Source organism: Puccinia triticina, chromosome 17A (assembly GCF_026914185.1).
Source record: "Puccinia triticina chromosome 17A, complete sequence".
Classification (NCBI taxonomy): Eukaryota; Fungi; Basidiomycota; class Pucciniomycetes; order Pucciniales; family Pucciniaceae; genus Puccinia; species Puccinia triticina.
The window spans coordinates 3,643,764-3,666,058 of NC_070574.1; the positions used below are offsets into that span (position 1 = coordinate 3,643,764).

Here is a 22,295-nt window from a genome sequence, read left to right on the forward strand (position 1 = left end):
TGAGTGATCTGGTGGCTGTCGGGCATTTATTCCAACAACAGGATTCGAAAGTCAAGAAGATGTGAGATTTGGACCATGTTTCATGGCGCGGCAGGGCCCCAGGGGGGATGTGATGTGATATTTGAAGTATTTAAGCCTCAAGTTGAGCCTCAGCTGGTGGTAGTTGGGCGTAGGTGTATTATTGGGGCTGAGTAGTTGTGTTCAGGTTGTGGATGCGAAGGGGTTTACAGCCAGCTCCCGACTGAGTGACTCGGGCCGGGCGCTGTGTGGCACGAGGATGACCACTTCGCCATGAACCCAACCGAAGCCAAGCCCGCAACGACAACCACTGCCATCGCTACTAATGAACATCATCCAGTTTATTCAAGAGAACATCTTGCCAGGCTCGATTCCCATCTGGAGCTCATTAGCGCCTTGACTCATTTGGGTACGTATCTGATTCAGATTTTCTTGCCTGGGTGTATGCTGGGGCTGATAGTCTTGAATGAACGCATCATACCAGAATCAGTCGAATGTCAAGTTGACCAGTCTCTTTCTAAGCTCCTATCTTCATCAGATAGGATTGACTCTGCCCTCAATACGATTGGTGAAATCGAACCGATTGTCCAGGACCTGTCAGAAGATGCTGCAGCTTTGCACGAAGTGGTAATCGAACGAGCCGAAGTCGCTGAGAGGTTATCAAGCAAGGTTCGTGTGCTCGATTTGGAACAAAGTCGAGTCAAAGATTGTATCGACCGCGTTCAATCGGCGGCGGAGCTCAAGGATGCATTCAATCAACTTTTTCAAGCAATCGAATATGCTGATTGGGAGGCTGCAACCCGACATGTCCAACGGGCCAACGCAATCGATCGCGCATTTCTTACCAGTCAATTTGTCGAAGCTGTTGTGGTAAGCCCAAATTTCTGCTATCTATTTTATATATCTTATTCTTTCGGTTTATTCACTTAGAAATTTGCGTTTTCTCTGGTCTCATTCTTGCAGCCAACAGCCAATATTCCTGAACCGCCAGCTATTGCATTAGAAAACTTGATCATTCAGTTGACCGAAACCTTCCTCAAGTCTTTCAACGCGGCGGCTCAAGTCAAGGATGAAGCTGCTACAACACGTTTTTTCAAACTTTTCCCACTCCTCGGGCCATCTGCATCAGAATCTGGTCTTTCGGCTTATTCCGATTTCGTTCGCACCTTAATTTCTGTTCCCTCATCGATCACTCGACCAACGGACGGAGCCAAACCAGCGAGCATCGTCATCCAGCTTACTTCAATTGTTGAACAGCTTGCTCTGATCATTGACCAACACCAAGGCGTTGTTGATAAATACTATGGGCCGCGCTCGATGGTCACTGTTGCGTTAAAGCTGAACAAAGAACTAGATCGCTTGATGGTGCGATTGCTATCTGCGTGGGAGACCGATCAACAGCTCAACCGTAAGCTTCTAAGCGTACAACGATACTCCTTCGCGACCCAGAACCAACTTCTTGCTGCAATCAATAACTACGGATCCGTAAACCCTCTCAACTCTCCCGCTGCATTGCACAGCTCCTTGCGGTCACTAGCTGGCAATGTCCAGAGGACGTATAACCTACCTCAGAGCTCTGTATCAAGTCTGAATTCAACTGCAGTAGTCTCACATGAAGAAGACACAGAAGATCCTCGAGAAATTGATTTTTTAATCGCTGAACTGGCCGGCATGAGTTCCCGATGGCAAACCTACAGGAGATTCCTATGTGGCAGGTTTGGCGAATTTAACCTCAATGAAACGCAAAACATACTGGAACGGCCAGATGAACCGCAATCACCTATTTCACCCTCCACTGTTCCGAAAGAACAGCATGCGTCGCCACCCGCGCATATTAGCAAACAATTTGAGCAACTGGGGCAAACAGAGCTGAGCCAAAAACTGAATGAAAATTTGGAACGTTTCTATCTACCTCTCGAAGCGTGGTATCTCAGAATCAACATTGAAAAGGCACATTCAGCCGATGAGATGGACCTGAGTGGATCGCCGTATCTTTCCTCCGCCCTAGACGATACGTTTTATATGGCCAAAAAAGTTATACTCAGGTTGATGAGCGTAGGAAACGTAAAATGTGTTCGGGCTGGTTTACTCAAAATTGAAGAGACAATACAAAGAGATTTTGGAGAGGTGATGAAGAAAAAATTAGAAGGCGTGAGTGCGAATCTATCTGCTGGAACTACTGTTGGATTTGGAATCAAGACCAGCGAGGAGAAAGAAAAGAGGGAAAAATCAGTTCGAAATTCGTGTGTCGTGGGTTATCCTCTTTCCATTTGTTTCTAAGACCGATGATCACCAGAAGCCAGTCAAACCGGTACGAGCTGATGCGTTGAAATTATGTGGTTGTCATATTATTATTTAAATATTTTTTTTGAAAAAAAGGTTTACTTGAATAATCTGAGTATGGCTTCCGAATACGTTGTTCGGCTGGTCGACGAAGTCACAAATGGTCCCACACTCACCCAAAACTTTTTCGTCCCGGTTGAAATTGACGAAATAAAATCCTGTCTGGCGGAGATGTACAGGCTTTCAAAAAAATTAGCAGGAATCAATAAGGTAATTGTAATATATAGTTTTGTCTATTATCGCTTTATTTTTGCATTTCACCGAATCATCCCTCCCAACATGACATAAATCCAGTATTCTTGCCTCAAAGGTTGATTTCTGATGTATCATAATCGTGATTTCTGTCTTAGAGTGGTCTAGAGCAACTCTTCAACCAACTTATACGTCCCAAGATTCGGCCAATCGTATCAGACTGTTATAAGGACGTCACGTATGTATTAGATGATCAATCCTATGCGGAGGCTGAGGTTCAAGATCTATTTCGGAAGCGGTTTCAAAAAGCTTGGGAATCTTTAATGGATCCATATCGAGTTCGTACCTCTATTCATCTTGAAAATATGGTTCACTTTATCTCGATGTCCAACCATCCAAAGCATCATTGCGATATCCCCTTGCTGATATAAGGCTACCCATGTTATCACAAACAAATGGAAACCAATGAAACTATTTTCCAAAAAAAGGACTCAATGACCACAGAGAACTTTAAAGAATTAATCGGGATGACAGTGAATCTGATCGTAAGGACGTGGGAGAACATGATCAAGAACCAAAAATTTAATGAATTAGGATCGATCAAATTCGATAAAGATATTCGAAGCATCTCATCGTTCTTATCTAATCAAACCTCCTTTGGGATCTCGTTGATCAATGAATCGTTTATCAGGTTGAAACAAATCTCATCTTTGTTGCTCATCAAAAGTATCGAGGATCACAACGATGGCGATAATCAGAACGAGGATGATGACCAAGTCTTGAAAAACTTCCTCGTCGCTGAAGACATTGATTGGCGGTTGAACATGTCCGAAATTAAAAACGTTTTAGCTCAAAAAATCTGATTTCCATTCATTTTCTCTGCCCACTTCTGTTTCCCTTGATTTCTCTTCCACTTCCATTATTTTCTTATTTCCTCTGTAAAGCCACTGTGTTGTTACGTTTAGCAAATGATAAAAAAAACCTTAACTCGTTCCGTCTTCATTATTCCTTTGACTCTAGAATCAAACACAGAAACCTGACGTGCTTTCCATTGACAAGAAAGGGTGCCCACAACAAGGCGAGTCTTCCTTGTGCTCTGACCGGTTTTGATGGCTAGCCAGCGTGATGACATCCAACAAGCGAAGGGCCGCACGTTAAATGCGCTGATGAACGAGAAAGAGTTCCAAGCATGAATCGTGATCCGACGACTTGCGTCAATAGTGAGCCGGATACTGGCCCTTTTGCTAGCCGAGACCTACTAGGCCAATACCCTTCCCGCAGCTAACACCATGAAAGTTCAATGCGCTTCTGGGTTTCAATAAATTATCATGCCTCATCTTGCCATTTGGCAGCCGTCGTATGAATTGCGGGCAAGCCGGCCTGCCGGTGGTTGAATGTTCGGTGTGAAGTGGGGACAGGCTCTGTGACAGTCTCTGTCCGTGACAGCTGCATAGTCTCCGTCCATATCAACACCGGCTAATGGGGCCCGGCCAGGTCGGAACTTCACAGCGAACGACCTCACCACCGTCACCAACCCACCAACGCAATCGCAACCACTCAATCGGGAAACATATCGACTCCGTCAACCTCGGCTTGTTCGACTGCCCATCAGCGAGACTTCCGCTGAACGACTTCAGAACATCCCAATCCATTCACCATGCTGTCCCGTCCTCAAAAGTCAGCCTTGATCCTTCTAACCTCGTCCTCATCATCGATTGCCTCATTCTGCTTCTCTTGTAAGAAAAACTGATGGTTATTGTTTTTGCTGATCTCCTCGCAGACAATCCATGTCTGAGCTGAAGCTCCGTAGACTTACAGAGCACAACCAACGTCTACGAGAAGATCTCGAACGTCCTCGAATCCGAGTCTCGGATGCAAGTGCAAAGTGAGACTATCCTCTCATCTTTTTCCCACGCACTTATACCCCAGAGAAAACAGTTCATCCTGTGAAGTTATCTTCACTGACCTTCCTCCCTTTTTCGGACAAAACTTAAACACTGAACAGCTTAATTCGCTTTTGTAAAACGACTCGAGATTACCTTGTACCCTCCGTTTGGGGACCACTCGGCAAGAGCGAAGACCCTTACGCTCCTCAGGCTGCCGGTGCCAGCTGTTGCTCGGTGGCATGAAGTGAGTCTGAATGTCCAAGTGCTGTTGACCTATGATCTCCCTTTAATAGACCAAGGGTGTTGGGCCTCAACGCTTGTAATTACCTGTTCACCCCACAGTCAGCTATTATTGGACCAGTCACTTATTGAAGCCCAATGCCGTGCGCGAATCCCCCATGGTCTCAGTTTTCCCAGAATTGACGAGTTGAACAACCGCCCGGCCGACGTGAACCAATCTTATAACCCACATCAGTCTACTCTACAATCTTCTGCCTATCACACTTTCTCTGGAACGTTCCTATCACCTTTTTCTAGCGCTATCATTCCATTATCTTCCTCATTCTTCCTGTTTTGCACTGTTTTGCATCATTAATTGCAGTCCACTTTTTGTTTCGACCTTCCATCACAAGTCCAAAAATCCATACCAGCATGACTAACATGAGTCGATACGTCCTGCTCTCTCTGCTCCTTGTGGCCATGGTGGCCATCTCGTCGGCTGTCTCGGGGACCTCCAGGTCGGCTGTTTCGGAGACCTGTACCGGTTGTAACAAGATGATCAAGGGTGCAGAGTTTAAGTTCATCGACAAGCAACCGTGTGGGCAGCCAATACTATGCCCTTGGATGTCGACCACGACCCACGGCAATTGCGGTGTGCAGCGGCACCCCTACGTGTTCTACTGTCTCACATGCGGCCGCGACCTTCACGCCAAACCAGTCTTCTATCCATGCGGATCAGATCACCGGGCAAAATGTGGTTGTGGCGTCTCTGGAAGTGCCCCACCACCCTTTCCGCCAACCGACTCTGGAGGTGCCCCACCACCCTTTCCGCCAACCGCCTCTGCGTCCGGTCCACCACGCCGTCCGCCCCCCTCTCCACTACCCCCTCCGCGCACTTCTGGTAACAAATAGCTGCTATTTCCCCTCCTGGCTCCCTCCAAAACAGAAGAAGAATAACATCAAGCTGCTCACATTAGTCATTTAGTAGTATCAACATTTAAACACTCATAAATTCTACGCATCTGCATAGCCTAGTACAAATCATTTAAGGTGTTCAAAGTTGAAATCATAAAATTTTCAATACATACAGTGCGGGACGTCACTTTTGTGCTAGCCCGCGCCCGCAAAAATGTTTTTGTTTTTTGAGACCTATCAGGGTTTACATATATCATGTAAAATACACCAAAGTGACATTTTTGAGCTCTACAGAGCTAGGGGATTCTATAAATATCTTGCCAGCTCTGTGGCACTGCTCAGAAAAAAGTTTCACTTTTTGGGTGGTTTGGATTTGGGACACATGGACTTACAGGCCATAGTATGGCACTATGGAGGTGCATTATGCATATAGACTATGTATTAAGTGTATATTATGCACTTATAGTGGGTTTTGGAGCATTGCAGTACAAAACCAAGGCCTTGTATTCATAGGAAAAGAATAAGTTTCTTTGAGTTTGGGTTGGAGCTAGGAACTGGCATCTTGTACTTTGAATTTCCACTTTTGAGAATTTGCCTTTTCTTCTGTGCTTGCTCTTCTTTATCCTTTGAGTACAAGATTGGCCACAAGATCTTCCTGGTAGCTTTGTCAACTTCATCATTTTCGTTGGAGGTTTTGCCATTGCGACACCAATTAAGCATCTGTTGAATCTCTTCAGCCATAGCAATTTCTTCTTCTTGATATTTTTCTAAGAGAGGAGTTTTGAATAGACCACAATTATCCTGATCATTCTTGCTTTCAATTAAAATAGGGTTGTCTTTGTCAGCAATAAGGACAACAGGCGGTTTTCAAGGCTGCAAGAAGGGTTTCAGCGGCTTTTTTGGTTGGCTTGAGGAGGATTTTCTTTGAAGTAAGGACTCTTTTCTTTGTCTTTTGATCTGAGCTCTTTGTTCTGTTGTCATATGTAGGCGCCATCTTGGAGGGTGGGGAAAGAAATCTTGCACTTGGACTCGTGATTTTTACACTGGTCACCCCCCTAACCCTCCCCACAACCCCCGGGGTATTGGGGGATTTTTGTGAATTTCTCAAGCTCAACATTTGGGACACCCCCAGGGGGCTAGCACAAAAGTGGTGTCCCGCACTGTAAAATCATAAAATCATGAAACTTTCAAGTGATGATTTCATATGTACCATTCTAGAAATGTTGCTGTAATTTGAGTGTTTGGGTGGTACATATTTTTTTCAGCTCAGAATCTTATGATTTTATGGTGTTATGATTTTATGCAAGTCAACTTTGAACACCCTAATTAATCAAACTCAGTCAGTCCTCCTTTTGGAGTCAACAGGCAGATGAAGCCTCCAAAGGAGGGACTTGAGAGTAAGCGGCCAATTTTGGTGTGGAAGCTGAGAACCACCTCAATCTGTTTGGCTGGTGTCACTTACACCACCACAGCATGCTGTGAATCAAATTGGCTGCCCAGGTGCCATATGAAAGCCCTGCATCTTGCCTGCAAGCCTACATAGACCACTGTTTTTAACTCAAGCAGTCTTGAAGCTAGAAAGCTTGTAACATCATGTCTCCAAGATTCTTGGATTGATCATACATTGGCACATCTGTGGTAAGTACATGAAAGGTCTATACACATGCCAAAGTGCATATTATCAAACTCTTGCACTTACTAGATTTGAAAAATAGTGGCTTCTATCACCAAGGGGGGGGGGAGTGCCAAGCCGTATGTTTATTTGGTAACAATAGCTGATGTCAGCCGTGTGAGCATGTGTGATTCAAGATTCAAATTTTTTGAACTTATGTTCAACCAAGGCTGATCTTTGATCCACTCCATGGCTTAGATACTGTTAATTTAGTTGAGGATACCTCCAATTGATGCTTGGTAAGCCATGATATTCTACACTTACCCCTCTTTACTAGACATCAAGTTGAGACGCCCTCTGCTCTATGATTATGGTGTGCAGCAATGGAGTGGAGATTCCCTCCACTTGATTATTGCTGGACAAAAATTGAGTGGAGGGTGTGCCCACTCAATGAAAATATACAAGTCACTGCCCATCAAGTGGAGAAATCCTCCACTTGGTGACTGGTTTTTAATTCCATTGAGTGGATGGATTCTCCACATGATGCCTGGTGTGTGCTAGCCACTGACTGGAGGGGTGGGGCTCTCCACTTGATGACTGGTGTTGATTATGCATTGATTGGAGAGAGACACCCTCCAGAGGTCACTGGGCTGGGAAACAACCAGCTAAATGACCATTGTACATGCTGGAAATTGGCCTGGGCCTTTCCCAGCTTTTCAGACCCGTTAGTACTGTACATTGCTGTGGAAAAGTCCTGGCTTGATGAACAGTACATAGTGTCCATCCAGCTGGGATTTTACAATCCAGTTAGCTAGTATATAATGCCTGCCAAGCTTGAAAAGGCCAGCTTGATGACCAGCATGTGCTGCTCAATGGGTCAGGGCTTCCTTTTACTGATGAAAAGTATGTACTGGTCATTGGATATGAGTTTGGTGAGGCCTTGGATTGATGACTAGGAAATTGTGGCTGTCAAGTGCGGCCTCCCAACTTGATGATCAGTTTGCGCTGGCCATTTATTTGGAGAAGCCCTGGTCCAATCACCAGCACATACTGGTCATCAATCTCAGCCTTTCCAAGCTCAGTGGGCAGTACATACTGCTAATTGAGCTTGGAAAAGCCAAGCTGAATGACCAGTGTGTCTCATACTGTTCATGGTGTGGAGGCTTTCCGAGCTCAATGACAGCACACAGGGTTCATTGAGTCCAGGTAGATCAGCCGCTTGCCAATTTCCTCCTTGATGTTTGGTGTGGTGGACAAAATGGTAGTCAGCGTCAGGGTCAATCTCAAAATCCTCAAGCCTCAAAATCCAACCCTCAAGATTCATCTTCTCAAGCCCTCTCAGATCCCCTTTCTCCTTTGTCCCATCCTTGTTGAAACTGCAACAGCCCAGGGTCCATTGCTCTCCCTGTCACACATCTGTCACTCCTTTTTCCTCCCTCCAGATGAATATGCTTGTTCACCTTCTGCCCACAACTTGTCCCTCAGTTGTAATAGCTACAAAGTCTGCTCATCTGGATAATCAAAACACTATCTGCTTCTGTGCGCATTTCCCTGAGGTCTCTACAGGATACAACCTCTTGTAGCGTGTGTGCTTTTCCGCCACGCAAGCTAGCAGCTTTTTGCCCTCCTAGAGGGCTCCCTTGGCCCCTTTTTGTTGTCTCACTCAGAGCTTCTCTGAGCCTGTTGTTCCTTGGGACCTTCCTCCCTTCGTCTCTGTCATACGACGGATTGGATGGACGAGCACCAATCATTGTGGCAAAAGAATTCAGCAAACTCGATACAAATAGTGTTCGGCCAATAACCTTTCTAGGCCGTCCACATTATTTCTCAAGCAGCAAGAGATCAATAACCCTCTCAATCCCTTGCTTGAATTCTCAAAAACGCATCTAGTCAATTACTCATTATTTCGACTAGCGCGACTCGCAGGTTGTTGAGGCAAACACTAGTTCATCAGATTTCTTTTTGGTCTTAATTCTAGTCTCACATCTCTCGGCGCATGACTTTGTAGCACATACCCCTCGCCCTGCTCACGGTCATTTCGCAGCCACCTTCAGAATTCAGCTGACAAAGGGCTCTTGGGACTCAAAAGGCACCATTGTTCCTTTCTCATTTCATTATGCAAAAACTTTCCCTGTTTTCTTCTATGGAATACCCGCATGTGGGCTCTCATCATCTATAAAGCCTACGATGTTGTATGATTTTGTTCTCCCTCATCAAATTAAGATTATAGTTTCTAGCACCTCTGGCTGCCTTCTGTGCCTTTGCCACTTCGTCCCCCTTCTAGTGTTCTGACTTAAAGTCCAAGTTATCAAAGCGCATTTCTCTCCGAAACAGAAGACACTCTCAGCCTCCTCTTTCTCCGCTGTTAGTGTCTCCATATCCTTTTCTCTTTCGTCTAAGTGCCCACCCGCCTGCCTGTACCAGGCGCCGTGTGACAGTCTCAGCCTTGACCTCCAGTCATAGCTTCAACAATCCTCACTTCTCTTCCCTTTTTTCCTCCTCATCTTTCCTCTTTCTTGGTCCTAACACAGAACTGTCTGTGGATTTATTCCTACTTGTGTCTGTTCTGGTTTTTGTTTCTTCCTTGTTTTTTTCTCAGTCATGTTTATTTCCATTTCTCCTGGTCTCTTTCTTATTTATTATGGTTCTTATTGGTTCATGTTTTCAGCTCTTGGTTCTATTTCTCTTCCATTTCCCTTCTTTGTGTTCTTTTTTTTCTTTTCCTTCTGCTCTCTGTTGTGTGTGCGCGCGCATGGCGCGTGAGGAGATGATGACATGCTTGTGACAGGCCTCCAGGAATCCAAGTTCCCAGCAAACTTGGAGGATGGGAGGCCATAGCATCCTGTTCTGATCCAAGTCAGGGGTTATCAATATCATATATGTGAGCTGTTTTCCATTTTTACAATGTCGCCTTTGTGTACGCGCGTACATTGTGGTGACAGATCACCAGAGGGGCCTTTCACAGCTCCATGACAGTTAAAAACTGGTCAGAAAGCCATTAAAGCCCCAGATAGTCATATTTATGTTGTGTGAAACCCCTTGCACATAGAGAAATTGATCAACATAAATTCGCCATAAATGATTGATAATTGGGCATTGAGTAAATATCATTTCATTATAGGTTGTAATTGAGTTATCCTTAAGGAATGAAACAGTTCTATACAACATTGCATGAGCTCCTGTGATACTTCCTCATAAATTATGAAAGACTTCCCATTGACTTCTGAATAATTTATCAATCATTTCCTAATACACATCTAACTGACATCAGACCCAGAACAACATAAAATTACAGTCAGGCACTCTCTGGAGAGTGCGTCAAATCCTCCCCTAGTGGCAATTCCTTGGATTTTGATAGGCACACAACGGTGCATTGTATTTAGGAGTTGACACATGGAAATCTCCAAACGGTTTCAATATTTTGGGTACTTTGGTCTGCAGATTAGTGGAAGATGGGGCGGCGCTAGAGGCAATGCCTTTAGACTTTGTCCGCTTGTTGCAAAGCCACACTGGGGAGTACCTGTCAAAAACTGTCCCATTAGTTGTTCAGTTGAGAAGTTTGGAATCCCAGAAAGGGTCAGGCTTTAGGCACGCCAAAAAAATGCCGGATGCACGCCAAAAAAGGCGTGAACTCCGGACCACTCCAAGGTTTTTGGAGTGGAGGATTGTTCACTCCAAAACCAGCCCCCATTTGGAGTGCCCAACCCGGCACTCCAGGCTGGTATGCAGTGAACACCCTGCCACGCCAAAACCAGCCCCCCCTCGATGGCCGGTCTGCGCCGGCTATTGAGGGCAGTATGTACACTCGATGACCGGCACAGTTTGGAATGAACAATCCTCCACTCCAAAGATCTAGTTGGAGTGATCCGGAGTTCACGCCTTTTTTGGCGTGCATCCGGCATTTTTTTGGCGTGCCTAAAGCCCGACCCTATACATAAACAGTTGTTTTTCTCTTCTTTTCTTTTTGGTACATGTATTTCAGAACAAAGGCGAGCGAGAACACGTCGGGGAAAGGGACAAAGAGGAGCGGCGCAAAGACACGGGATGTGACCGTTGACGTGAGCGAGCAAGAAGACAAAACAACAACAGGTGTCGTGAGGCAGCAACACAAAAAAGGAAAGAAAAAGACGAAGAGGAGCGCAAGGACAATGGACGAGGACTATGACAACAGGAGAAGAAAGAGAGGAGGCCAGAAGGGGAGACAGACCGCACCAACACCTAGCACCCCCTCGGTCCACAAACGTCCATCACATATAAACATCGTTCCTCCTACTCACCTGACTACATGTACTATACTGTACTACAATTACTATTGCTACGTACTGCGATATCCAGCACACACACACACACACATATATATATAGAGAGAGAGGACCGGAGACCTGACCACGCGAAGTCCGAAACCAACAAAGAACAGAAAGGCAGATGATCGTGATTGGACGTATATGTCGAAATCAGTTATACTAAAAGGGGAGTGGGGGAAAAGTCAGTAAATGAAGTGGTGTTGGTGAGTGAGTGAAGAGAGGGGGCGGACTTTGTCTTTCCATATCCACTGCGAGCCCATCATCTCGACGCCCTGATTGGCGGCCATCCGGTAATACTTCGCGGCCAGCTTGAGGTCTTTCTTGGTCCCCTTGCCATTCGCATAACAGAACCCTAGCTCTGTTCCAGAAAAAGAGCCCATGTCAGCGGTCTGTCTCTTTGAGTCGAGTGGGATGGATGTGTGTGTACCTTGTTGGGCATCCGGGTCGCCTAGCTTGGCCGCTAACTCGAAGTAATTGATCGCCTGCACAAAAGAAAAAAAACGGTAAGGAAGGTTGTGTGAAGGAGAAGGAGGAAGAGGCGACGGACGAGTTGTTTATCCTTCTTGCAGCCCCAGCCGCGCAAGAAGCACTGACCGAGCTCGTAGATAGCGAGGACGAGCTCGGACTTGGCGACGTCGTCCTTCTCCTTTGCCTGGGTGAGACTGGAGGGAGCCTTGGGGATGTTATGGGCGGAGGAGTCGAGGTCGTCGATGACGGACTCAGCGGCCTTCTGGAGCCACTTGAACGCGCGGGCCTCGTGCACCTGACATCCCCAGCCGTGTCTGAGAGAGAGGCCCCACATGAGCATGCCGGCGCCACAGCCGCCGCCTTCGCGGGCCGCGCGCTCGAAGAGGCCCGCCGAGCGCTCCAGGTCGCCCTGCTCGTGGGCGAGGATGCCGGCCTGGAGATAGTCCTGGGCCGTCTGGCCTTTGGAGCCGGCCGCCGCGCTCGGGCCTCCTCCCTTGGCGAGACTCGCCTTGGCTTTGGCAATCGCGCTGTGCAGGGGCATCCCCGAGGAGCTGCGGACCGGCTGGGAAGACTGGGGCGAGTCGAAGGTGAGCGTGCGTGAGTGGCCTGAGCTGCCTGGCCGGGAACGGTCTTCTGTTGCTGGCGAGGGCAGCTGGGAGGTGCTGGGGGTGTCGAAGAGCAAGGGGGAGCGGGACGCATATCGTTCCTTCTGCTCCAGGTCCTCCATCGTCGGGTCGTCGCAGGACGGGAGCGAGTAGATCGACAGCCGGTGCCCGGGCTTCGGGTCTCTTCCTCCCTGGGCGGGACGCAGGGCTTCCTGTGGATGGTGGAAGCTCGTCTGGCCCATCATCTGGACATCCATCTGCTGGGCTCGGTCGGATGAAGCGAACTGTTGGCCTGCTGTCTTTGGATGCTGCTGATGGTGGTGGTGGTCGTAGTGGTGGTGGTCGTGGTGGTGGTCGGGTCGATGGAGCTGGTGGTGTGCGCGGTCGTACTGCGATTGGGTGAAAGTGATTGCGGGGAGGTTGGGGTTGTGTTCGGAGGAGGGCGAGGGGAGCGGGCTGTGGTGGTCGGTGGGCTGGGGGGTCCTGTCGGTAGCAACAGAGAGCTCGTCGTCCTTGCTGTTGCGGGAGCCGATCTGGAAGAGCTTCTTCCACGACCGTCGCGAGCCGCTCGAGCTGTTGGTATCGATGGACGACCTGCTCTGGATGGAGGCCCGGGCGGTATGCCCCAGTCTGCGCATGCTCCCGGTCTTTGTTGGGGTGCTCGAGGAGTGGTGGTCCTCAGACTGGGCAGCAGAGGTGATCATTGCGGTCTTGTTCAGGATGTCTCGGGTGTCCGCCAGTGCGGCCGCGTTGGAGTAGTATCCGGTGTCGGCTGAGGGCGGGTCTCTGGGCGACATTTCTCGCGAGAGGGGGGGCGTGGGCAGGGACTCGGATGGCGGGGCGGTGACTGAGGGCGGTCTTATGGGCCGGCTGAAGTTCGTCGACAGCTTCTTGGCCGCTCTGTGCTGCGGGGCCAGGTGGAGCTCCTCTGCTGGGCTGCTGTGGGGTGGGGCAGCAGCCGGCTTCAATGAGGCTGGGATGTTGTTGCGGGTGTGGGGATGGGCTTGGCTCAGGACGTCCCTGGATTGGCGGGATGCTTCGTATTGCTAAGGAGAGGGATGTGCTATGGGTGAGTACTTAGTTGTTGCTGTGTGTGTGTGTGTGTGTGGAGAGAGATGCTGACCCAGTAGTGGAAGGGATCTTCGCTGCTGGTGCTGTGTCCGCTGGGATAGCGTGCAGACTGGGCGTCATACTCGCTCTCGGAGTCGGCGGAGAGTGCGCTGAGCCAGGTCTGGCGGTCCTTGCCGAGGACCTCCTGGGTGCTGCTGCGGTCGTTGCTGGGCTGCTGGGGCGAGGGGGGGATGAGTGCCTGGTCGCCATAGACACTGGGGATGTGTTCGCGGGCAGTCTGGGTGGTGGCCGTCGAGCTGTTGACTCTCCCGGTTGATGGGCGTCGGAGCGGTGCTGGGGGGATGGTGGCTGGGTGGTGGCCGAGGCTGCTGAGCGAGTCTCCGAGCTGGGCGAGTGCCGAGTCGATGTCCGAGTATCGTGCTGGCTGGTGAGCGTGCTGCTTGGTGGTAAGTGTCCTGGCCAGTTTGTCGAGCGGCGACAGGGTGCGTTCGATGGGCAGCAGTGTCCGCTGGCGGTGGTTCTCCTGGGCCATCGTCGGCTGGTTGCTGGTTGCTGCTGGCTGGCTCAGGCTCAGGGTGCTGGCTTTTGTATGTACTTCCCCGTGACAGGCCCCGTGGCTGTCACACTCCTCCAAGAATTAGAAGAGCATCCTCGCAAATATCAGCTCCCACCTTGGCATGGCACAGACGATTTCTGCCCTTCTGATCTGAGTTACACTTTCTCCTACTACAACAGAGCCCACACTCCGGCTCATAACATGGAGGTCAACCAGGAGGGATTCCTCCTTTTCAACCGTACAGTCGGACCAGTAATCCATACATCCTTATCTCAACCAGGGGATCTCTCCAGCTCAAAAAAACACCCTTGCCAACCTGGAGGATGTCCTCTTGGTTAACCACTCTTTGCCAGGAGGAATCTCCAGTCCTGGTTGAGAAAATAAGGTATTGTCGACCAGGAAGAATCCCTCCTGATCAACCACTCAGTACTGCCTTGTTTACTGGAAAGAATCCCTACCAGTCAAGACAAGACTGTTTTGTTGACCAAGAGGAATCCTTACCGGTCAAACACATGATTCTGTTTAGTTAGAGATAGCCCCAATGAACCCGTTTTGGGTACCTGCTATCCGCAGTCCGCTGGCGTTGTTTGGGTGCGGATGTCTGATACATATGGTGTTGCAAGCTGTTGCAAGCCCATCTGGGCACTCACCAAAGTTTGGCCAAAAAAGGCCAAGTGCGCCTGGCCAACCCTAAAGCCCGCTTGGCCAATCCTCAAGCCTGCCTGGCACACTCCCAATGTCAGCCGGGCTACTATAATAAGTTAGAGCCCAGCTAACTAACATACACAGTTGTTAACTGTACATATTTATTAGATGAAAAACATATTCATTATTGAATACTAATGGCAGCGCAGAGCGCCGCGCATAAGAAAATGAATGAATATGCAATAAGCCTTCCCCTCGAACGACGGATAGAGTCAAGGAGAGACTGTCAAAACTCCAGCCGCAGGTAGCGGCCGGAGAAGGAATGCAGCTATGTGTAAGAACCGTTCTCATGCCAAGAGAACGGGATGTGAAAACGTTCTCAAAGCCAAGAGAACGAATGGCTAGAGAATCTCCTGACCTCTTGTTGTACTAAAGAGTGACAGAAGAACAGATCAATTGGAAACGGCCAGAGGAGAATAGTAATAAAGTGAACTGCTTATTCTCCCCAGGCCTAAAGTTCTCAACCGAGAATAGACATCTCAAACATAAACTCTTCCTCGGGCCGAGGAAGAGTAACACTTGTCATTGAGAAAAATGAACAGGTGTGGTCCGAGTAGTAGAACTCTTGATCACTCCTGTTTGAACAGGTTATTTCCCCCAGCTGACAAGCCGAGGGGAATTTGCAAAAGGAATGGCAACCCTACCGGTCGCCGCTAGATTATTTAAAGGGAGGCTTCTGAGCGAGTAGAAGTCTCCCCAGATTCATACCAACCATTTCGCAGTACCGCCAGCCTCGCCCTTGTCTACTGAACCAGTTCGCCAGTCTGTCCGTCCTTCAATCTTGGTTCTTTTGAGTTGTCTGTCGCTTTTGTCGTGGACTTCCTCGCCGAGTAAGTCCACTGTTTCTTTTCTATATCGGGATTCTATCCCCCACCATCTCCTGGGAACGTTCCATATGTTCAAAACACCCCCTTAACTGGGCCCCAGACGTCACAGGCTTTAAAAACCGCTGCGCACCAGTGCGCAGACCCTGTAAGACTTTTGGAGGGCACTTAAACACCCCAGGCGCTCCTGGCCCCTCCGTTAAACCCCTTTCTTGGGTTTATTAAAAATAACTTTAAAATTTATTTTGCACTTTTTACCGCGCTTTTGCCGCGCTCACCACCGCACCGCTGCACAGTCACCGGTGTAGCTAGAAGAGTACATATACTCTTGGCATCACCGCACCTGACACCCAACCCCCGCTTGGCACATCCCAAAGCTGGTGGGGTTTGGGACAAAGCTCCGCTGGGCCAATTTCAAGTGAGGGGCCACACATGCCAAAAGCTGTGGCCATCAAGGAAAGAAGTTTCCCTCCTCAATGGTTAGTCTACAAACTGGTCATCAAGAAGGAAAGACTCCCTTCTTGATGATCAATACAAGTATTGCCCACCAAGAAGTGAGTCTTTCCTCCCCAATGACCAGCCTACAGACCGGCCATCAAGAAGGAAAAGCTCCCTTGTCAATGTCAAGAAGGGAGAACATCTCCCCTCCTTGAGGGCATGTTGTTCTTGCCTTTCAAGGCAGAGACCAGTACAGGGTCTGATGACTGTGCAGTGTGCATGCCAAGTCAAAGATCCCATTGGCCCAGATCTTGGCCAAGCAGGATGGCTGTGTGCCAAGCTCTGCCCCCCGCGCAACCTAATCAAGCCTGCTGGGCACATACCCAACCCCCGGAGGCACTCGGCCAAGCGGGAGTTGGGTATGACCAGATGCGCTGCAACACCATATTCTGGGTGAATCCTGGCAGGTACCCCGGTATTTTATGCCACACCGGCTACCCCCGCGCACAGCTGTACATGTGTGCGCCACAGCTACACACCACAGGATCTACGAACGGGCTTCCCCTCTGCTGCTAATCTTATCCCCCTTCCTCCCTTCCTCAACCATACCCCACAACTCCTGAACAATGGCCCAAGCATGCAACTAACCCCAACAAAGGTCAGAAGACTAAACTGACAGACCCAGCGGCCATTCAAACAATGAATATGACAATTGCAAAGAGGATAATCAGTAGAGGGTTGATTCTTTGCACAAAGAGTTTTCCTCCGCTGTACATAGTAGGTCCAAATAACCAATATGGGAAAAAAAAGTGTTGAAAACTAAACAATCATCACATGCAAAATTCCCGCAAAAGTTCAAAATAATCCCTATTAAACCATAAGGATTTTTTTTCATTTGAAATAGAGGTATGTGTTACAGGGATAGAGGGAATTTTGGGTTATGCTCATTTTTCCCCACCCACCAAATTGGTGTAAAGGTTTTTTCTATAATTTATGAGAAATTATGCGCTAATAGGGATATTGGCATCTTGTGACATATTCCTAATTCTGTCCTGCCTGAGGGATTGATGTTGGCTGTAATACAGCACAACAGCAATTTGCTTTGAAGTTTGGCACAGCTAATCTTATCTGTCTATGTATATGTCAACATCAATTGGTAATAGGATGTTAAATTTTTACAGTCAAGTTATACCTTAGTTGCCTGTTAGGCGGGAAGACAACTGTAACTCACAATCGACCGAGGCTGCTTGCCTCAACGACCGGGAGGATTTCCTTACGGTTCACTTCATTCACTACCAGATATCCTGAGTGGGATATCCAGTAAGAAATCCAGGATACCCTGTATCCCAAAGCACACTCTGTAATAGGAGTGTGCCAAAGCACACTCCCTAATAGGAGTGTGCCAAAGCACACTCTGTAATAGGAGTGTGCCAAAGCACACTCTGTAATAGGAGTGTGCCAAAGCACACTCCGTAATGGGAGTGTGCCAAAGCACACTCTGTAATAGGAGTGTGCCAAAGCACACTCTGTAATAGGAGTGTGCCAAAGCACACTCTGTGATAGGAGTGTGCCAAAGCACACTCTGTGATAGGAGTGTGCCAAAGCACGCTCTGTGATAGGAGTGTGCCAAAGCACACTCTGTGATAGGAGTGTGCCAAAGCACACTCTGTGATAGGAGTGTGCCAAAGCACACTCTGTGATAGGAGTGTGCCAAAGCACACTCTGTGATAGGAGTGTGCCAAAGCACACTCTGTGATAGGAGTGTGCCAAAGCACACTCCGTAATAGGAGTGTGCCAAAGCACACTCCCTAATAGTAGTGTGACTTGGAGGTGTCACCAAGCACCTACTCCGTCCTAGCTCATGGAATCCCCCCGCATTCAATGTCAATGCAGCTGCCAGCAAGATTGCCATTGCGTCGGACAACAACTTCCTCTCAAACCAAAATTTCAAGATGCGCTGATTGGGAGGATCCAGGGATCTCATGGACCCCTGTCAGGCTGGTATGGTTTTCATAGCTCTTACGGAACCCGCAATAGCTGATGTCTTGGTCAAGCAGCAGGGCATGTTTTTGAATGGTTGTTTCCACAGGGTTGAACGCTTCAAGAAGCTCCCACCGCAGTGCTTCAAGTGCCTGCAGATGGGCCATATTGGAAAATGGTGCCAAGCAGATCCCAAGTGCGGCAAATGCGGCGGGAAGCACAAGACAAGGGATTGTCCGACATGGCTTACCAAACGGGGAAGAAATGTGTCATTTGTAGGGACACGGGCAAGGGCAAGGAAATTTGGGAAAGCCACACGCCTTTTGATAAGGCGCGTGAGGTGAAACGGGCATGGCTTGTCTCTAAAAATCACTTACGTCATGAATAATTTAGGCCCTACACTAACCCCTAATGTCCCTAGTAGTTCTGTTGTAGATAACCATTTTTCCCTTTGTAGAAATGAAGACTTTGTGCCCTCCTTTATTGTGCAGTTGAACTGTCACAATAGCCGATCAACCACTTATAGTATCCTCAACACTGAGCCGGACTCAGTAATTTCCCTTCTCATTCAGGAGCCTTGGATAAACCCGCTGACATGTCTTCCCCCTGACCATGAGGATGGTGGAATTTCTAAAGCCCCAAGCACCAGCCAAAGGACCTCAAGGACAAGCACTGGGTGGTCTCCTACGTCCGCAAATCACTTGCATCCCAGAAAATATAAGTTCTGGGAGGCAGCGGCAAGTTTTTTATTGGTTTGGATTTGACACTACTGACCGGGGCCCATCTACGGGCCCTAAATGTTTACAACCCACCAGGTACAACAACAGGTCTGGATCAGGTACAAGGGTGGCTGGATACAGCCAACAATAGGAAGGTGGAAACACTCATTGGGATGGACTCAAATCTGCATCACCGTTCCTGGAACCCGCCAGGCTACTCCCATGTCCACAAGGACGCTAAGTCCCTTGTCTTGTTGTGTGGAAGGTGCGGTTTCAGATTGGTCTCTCAAAGGGATTCTCCCACTTTTGTCTCCAGCCGGGGCTCCAGGACGACGATTGACCTGACTTGGGAGAACCTCCTCGCTTCCCAGCTGATCCACAGGACAAATACTTGTTTGTATAACCATGGCTCTGACCACCAGAAACTTGTTACAACTCTCAGGCTTTCCCCCCCAAAGCCGGTATACCGCACGGTGGCCCCTCGGCCGGCGGAGTTGGACTGAGACAAACTGAGGAGGTTGCTGGAATGCAAGCTCAACCAGCTAAGTCTTGAATCATTGCGGCTGGATATGGACTCAGTGGAAGAACAACTCACTTCATGCATTTTTGGTGCTTGGCAGGGCCAGGGAAAGAAGATCTGTGATAATCCAGGAAAAGTCAAGAAGTGATGGGACAAGGATATCTTGGGTCCCCTTGTGAAATCAAGGAACAAGTGTCGAAGTCTCCTAGTGATTTCCCCCTCGCCGACTAACACTGACCGATATAACTACTGGAATGGCAGGTTTTGGGAGGAAGTTCACCAACTCAAGCAGCAACACTGGCAGGATTTCCTAGCTTCAACCAAAGCAACAACGGTTTTTCAGGCCCTCCAGTTCACCAAACCCAGAAGCGGCGGGGACATCCTCCTGCTGAGACGGCCGGATGGCACCTTCACCTCAAACAAGAAGGAGCAGGCTGAGCTCCTTTTTGCAGGCACATCAGTGGTATTGAGTGGCTGAGACTTGTTGGATGTCCCCCGGTGGAGGCCTCTTCTTTTGTGGTATACCCCTTTGTCACCTGTGAGGAGGTAACTAAAGTGCTAAGTAGACTGGCAAAGAAGAAGGCCTCAGGGCCTGATTGCATTCCCAATGAAATCCTCTCCATATGCGTTTCAGATCTGGCTGACACTCTTGCTACCCTTTTCAACAGATGCATATGTGAGGACCGGTTTCTTGCTGCCTGGCGCATTGCCACCACAGTCATTATCAGGAAGTTTGCAAAACCGTATTACACCAACCCAGGGGTGTACCGGCCAATAGCCCTGCTCAACACAATCAGCAAAGTCTTTGAGTCAACCATTGCTGAACAACTTACTTTCTGGGAAGAATCGCAGAACATCATCCCCAACGGACGCTCAGGAGGACGCCGAGGTAAAGGGTGCAAAGATGCTCTTCTGGCGCTAACTATGTGGGTAAAGCGGAAATGGAGGGGGGGAAGACAGTCACGGCTCTGTTCTTATATGTGAAGTCGGTCAACCCCTACCGCCTGGTTCATTCCCTCCGTCGGAAGGGATGCCCCACCTATTTGTGGAAGATCATAGGCCGTTTCCTGGAAGGTTGACGCACAAGACTTCGCCTCGGGGATTACAAATCAGCTGAGTGTGAAGTTGATAAGGGGCTCCCGCAGGGCTCACCCTTATCAGTCATCCTGTACATCATCTACCACTCCAATCTGTTGCTAAGGAAATTTGACTTTGATAGGGATGAGGTGTCATTAGGCTTCATCAATGATGTTGTTCACCTCTTGGCGGGAATGACCATAGAAGAGGCCAGGGCGCGATTGAATCAGATAGGGGAGGAGTCGCTCTTGTGGGGAAGGAGCCATGGGGCTATCCTTGATGGCCGGAAGGCACAATTTGTGATCTTCACACTTTCAAAAGCGGCTAAGTCCCCTTTACTCTTTAATGACCAGGAATTGGCCCCGCAGCGGGATGTCAAATGTCTGGGCCTTTGGCTCAATGAGAAACTGACGTTTGGGAAGCAACACGCACAGGTTAGGAAAAAAGCCAATGACACTCTAGGCCAGCTCCTTAGGATTGGCAGCTTGGCGTGGGGAATACGGGAGCAGGAGCGCGGGCTTCTGATCTCGGCCATTCTCGTGCCCAGGGTTCTCTACAGGGTGCAGGTCTGGTTCACCTCCCTGAACAGGCAGAAATTTTCAAACATGATCTCATAGAACGCTTGGCGGTGTGTTTTGCGTTAGGGGCTCTGAAGTCCACACCGGTCAAATACCTTGACAAGTATTGGCCCTTCAGATGCATCAAAACAACCGCTATAAACCGGATTACAAACTTTTACCTGACTAAGCTGACTAGGGTGACTCACAGGGCTACGGCGATAGAGCAGCAGATTCAAACTGAACTGTTGTGGACAGCCAGGACTTTCCCTAGCCCGGTCCACGCTTCCCTCAACCGGGAGGTACTGGCTGGCCTCGCGGAGAAAAGGCTTGAGGTGGTGAATTTCGTCAAAGTTAGCAGGCCCCCATGGCAACCCAAAAGACATATGGAGCTCGTCGTTGACAGGGCCAGCAAGCAGGAGGCAAAAAAATCAGTGGTATTGTTTCTCAAAACAGTAAAACCCGCTTCTGACCTGGTTATCTTCACTGATGGCTCTGCTCACCCAGAGGAAGGGCTAGGAGCAGCGGTGGTCTCAATAGATGGAAGTCTGTCTGAACTTGCATTCTTAGGTCTGCCAGGCACGGCCTCCAGCTTCGAATGTGAATTGGTAGGCATCCGGCTTGGACTGGAGATAGGCAGCATTGCAAAGCTCCCGGTAACCGGGGCCCAAATAGTCATCTTGACGGACAGCCAAGCGGCCATTGACAGGTTGAGGAACCCAAGGGCTCCAAAATCAGGCCAATACATTCTTTCTCAAATCCAGGATACAGCTGACTCTATCCCAATCTCAACACAAATTATGGTCTGATGGTGCCCGGGCCACGTTGGGATCAAGGGCAAAGAGCTGGCCAACAGAAAAGCGGCGGAGGCCAGAGGAGCTTCCCTCCTTGACAAGTCGATCAGGGGCAGCGTGTCAGCCAAGAAGACCAATTTGCTCTGGAAGGAGAAACTATGGAAAGGGTCCCCGCGAATGACCTTTCTTGTCCAGGCGGCATTCCATCAACTTTGCTCGGGGCATGTCCATTTGAATGCTTTCCAATTCAAGTGCAGTCGAGCTCCATACCCGATTTGCTTGGAGTGTGGGGTCCCTGAAACAGTGGATCACTACCTTGTCTCTTGTTCCAGGTACACTGGGGCTAGGGCAGTAGCCAGGACAATCCTCCACGACAAGAGGATCACAACGGTCAGGAACAGAACTCTCCTCCACAACCCCTTGGCCTTCCTGGCCACAAAATCCTTCATCGAACTCTTGGCCAAACTCCCTCAATTCCAACGGGAAAGCGAA

At 48.9% G+C, this 22,295-nt stretch overlaps 4 protein-coding genes across 4 annotated transcripts; 3 read left to right on the plus strand and 1 right to left on the minus strand.

The window, feature by feature from the left end:
• Positions 1 to 291: 291 nt before the first annotated feature.
• Positions 292 to 3,416, plus strand: PtA15_17A336 (uncharacterized protein; the record flags this gene model as incomplete). The annotated part of the gene is made up of 7 exons (XM_053164442.1): positions 292 to 427; positions 503 to 888; positions 982 to 2,145; positions 2,230 to 2,268; positions 2,398 to 2,571; positions 2,712 to 2,891; positions 3,042 to 3,416. The coding sequence occupies 7 exons, from the start codon at positions 292 to 294 to the stop codon at positions 3,414 to 3,416; spliced, it is 2,454 nt and encodes an 817-aa protein (XP_053028409.1).
• Positions 3,417 to 4,032: 616 nt separating this feature from the next.
• On the plus strand, positions 4,033 to 4,682 carry PtA15_17A337 (uncharacterized protein; the record flags this gene model as incomplete). The annotated part of the gene is made up of 3 exons (XM_053164443.1): positions 4,033 to 4,289; positions 4,334 to 4,438; positions 4,559 to 4,682. 3 exons carry the CDS (start codon positions 4,033 to 4,035, stop codon positions 4,680 to 4,682), a joined length of 486 nt encoding a protein of 161 aa, XP_053028410.1.
• A 408-nt stretch (positions 4,683 to 5,090) lies between these two features.
• Positions 5,091 to 5,643, plus strand: PtA15_17A338 (uncharacterized protein; the record flags this gene model as incomplete). The annotated part of the gene is made up of 2 exons (XM_053164444.1): positions 5,091 to 5,176; positions 5,265 to 5,643. 2 exons carry the CDS (start codon positions 5,091 to 5,093, stop codon positions 5,641 to 5,643), a joined length of 465 nt encoding a protein of 154 aa, XP_053028411.1.
• A 5,996-nt stretch (positions 5,644 to 11,639) lies between these two features.
• On the minus strand, positions 11,640 to 14,165 carry PtA15_17A339 (uncharacterized protein; the record flags this gene model as incomplete). Its single annotated transcript, XM_053164445.1, has 5 exons — positions 11,640 to 11,648; positions 11,720 to 11,847; positions 11,917 to 11,971; positions 12,037 to 13,608; positions 13,686 to 14,165. The coding sequence occupies 5 exons, from the start codon at positions 14,163 to 14,165 to the stop codon at positions 11,640 to 11,642; spliced, it is 2,244 nt and encodes a 747-aa protein (XP_053028412.1).
• Between the last annotated feature and the right edge of the window lie 8,130 nt (positions 14,166 to 22,295).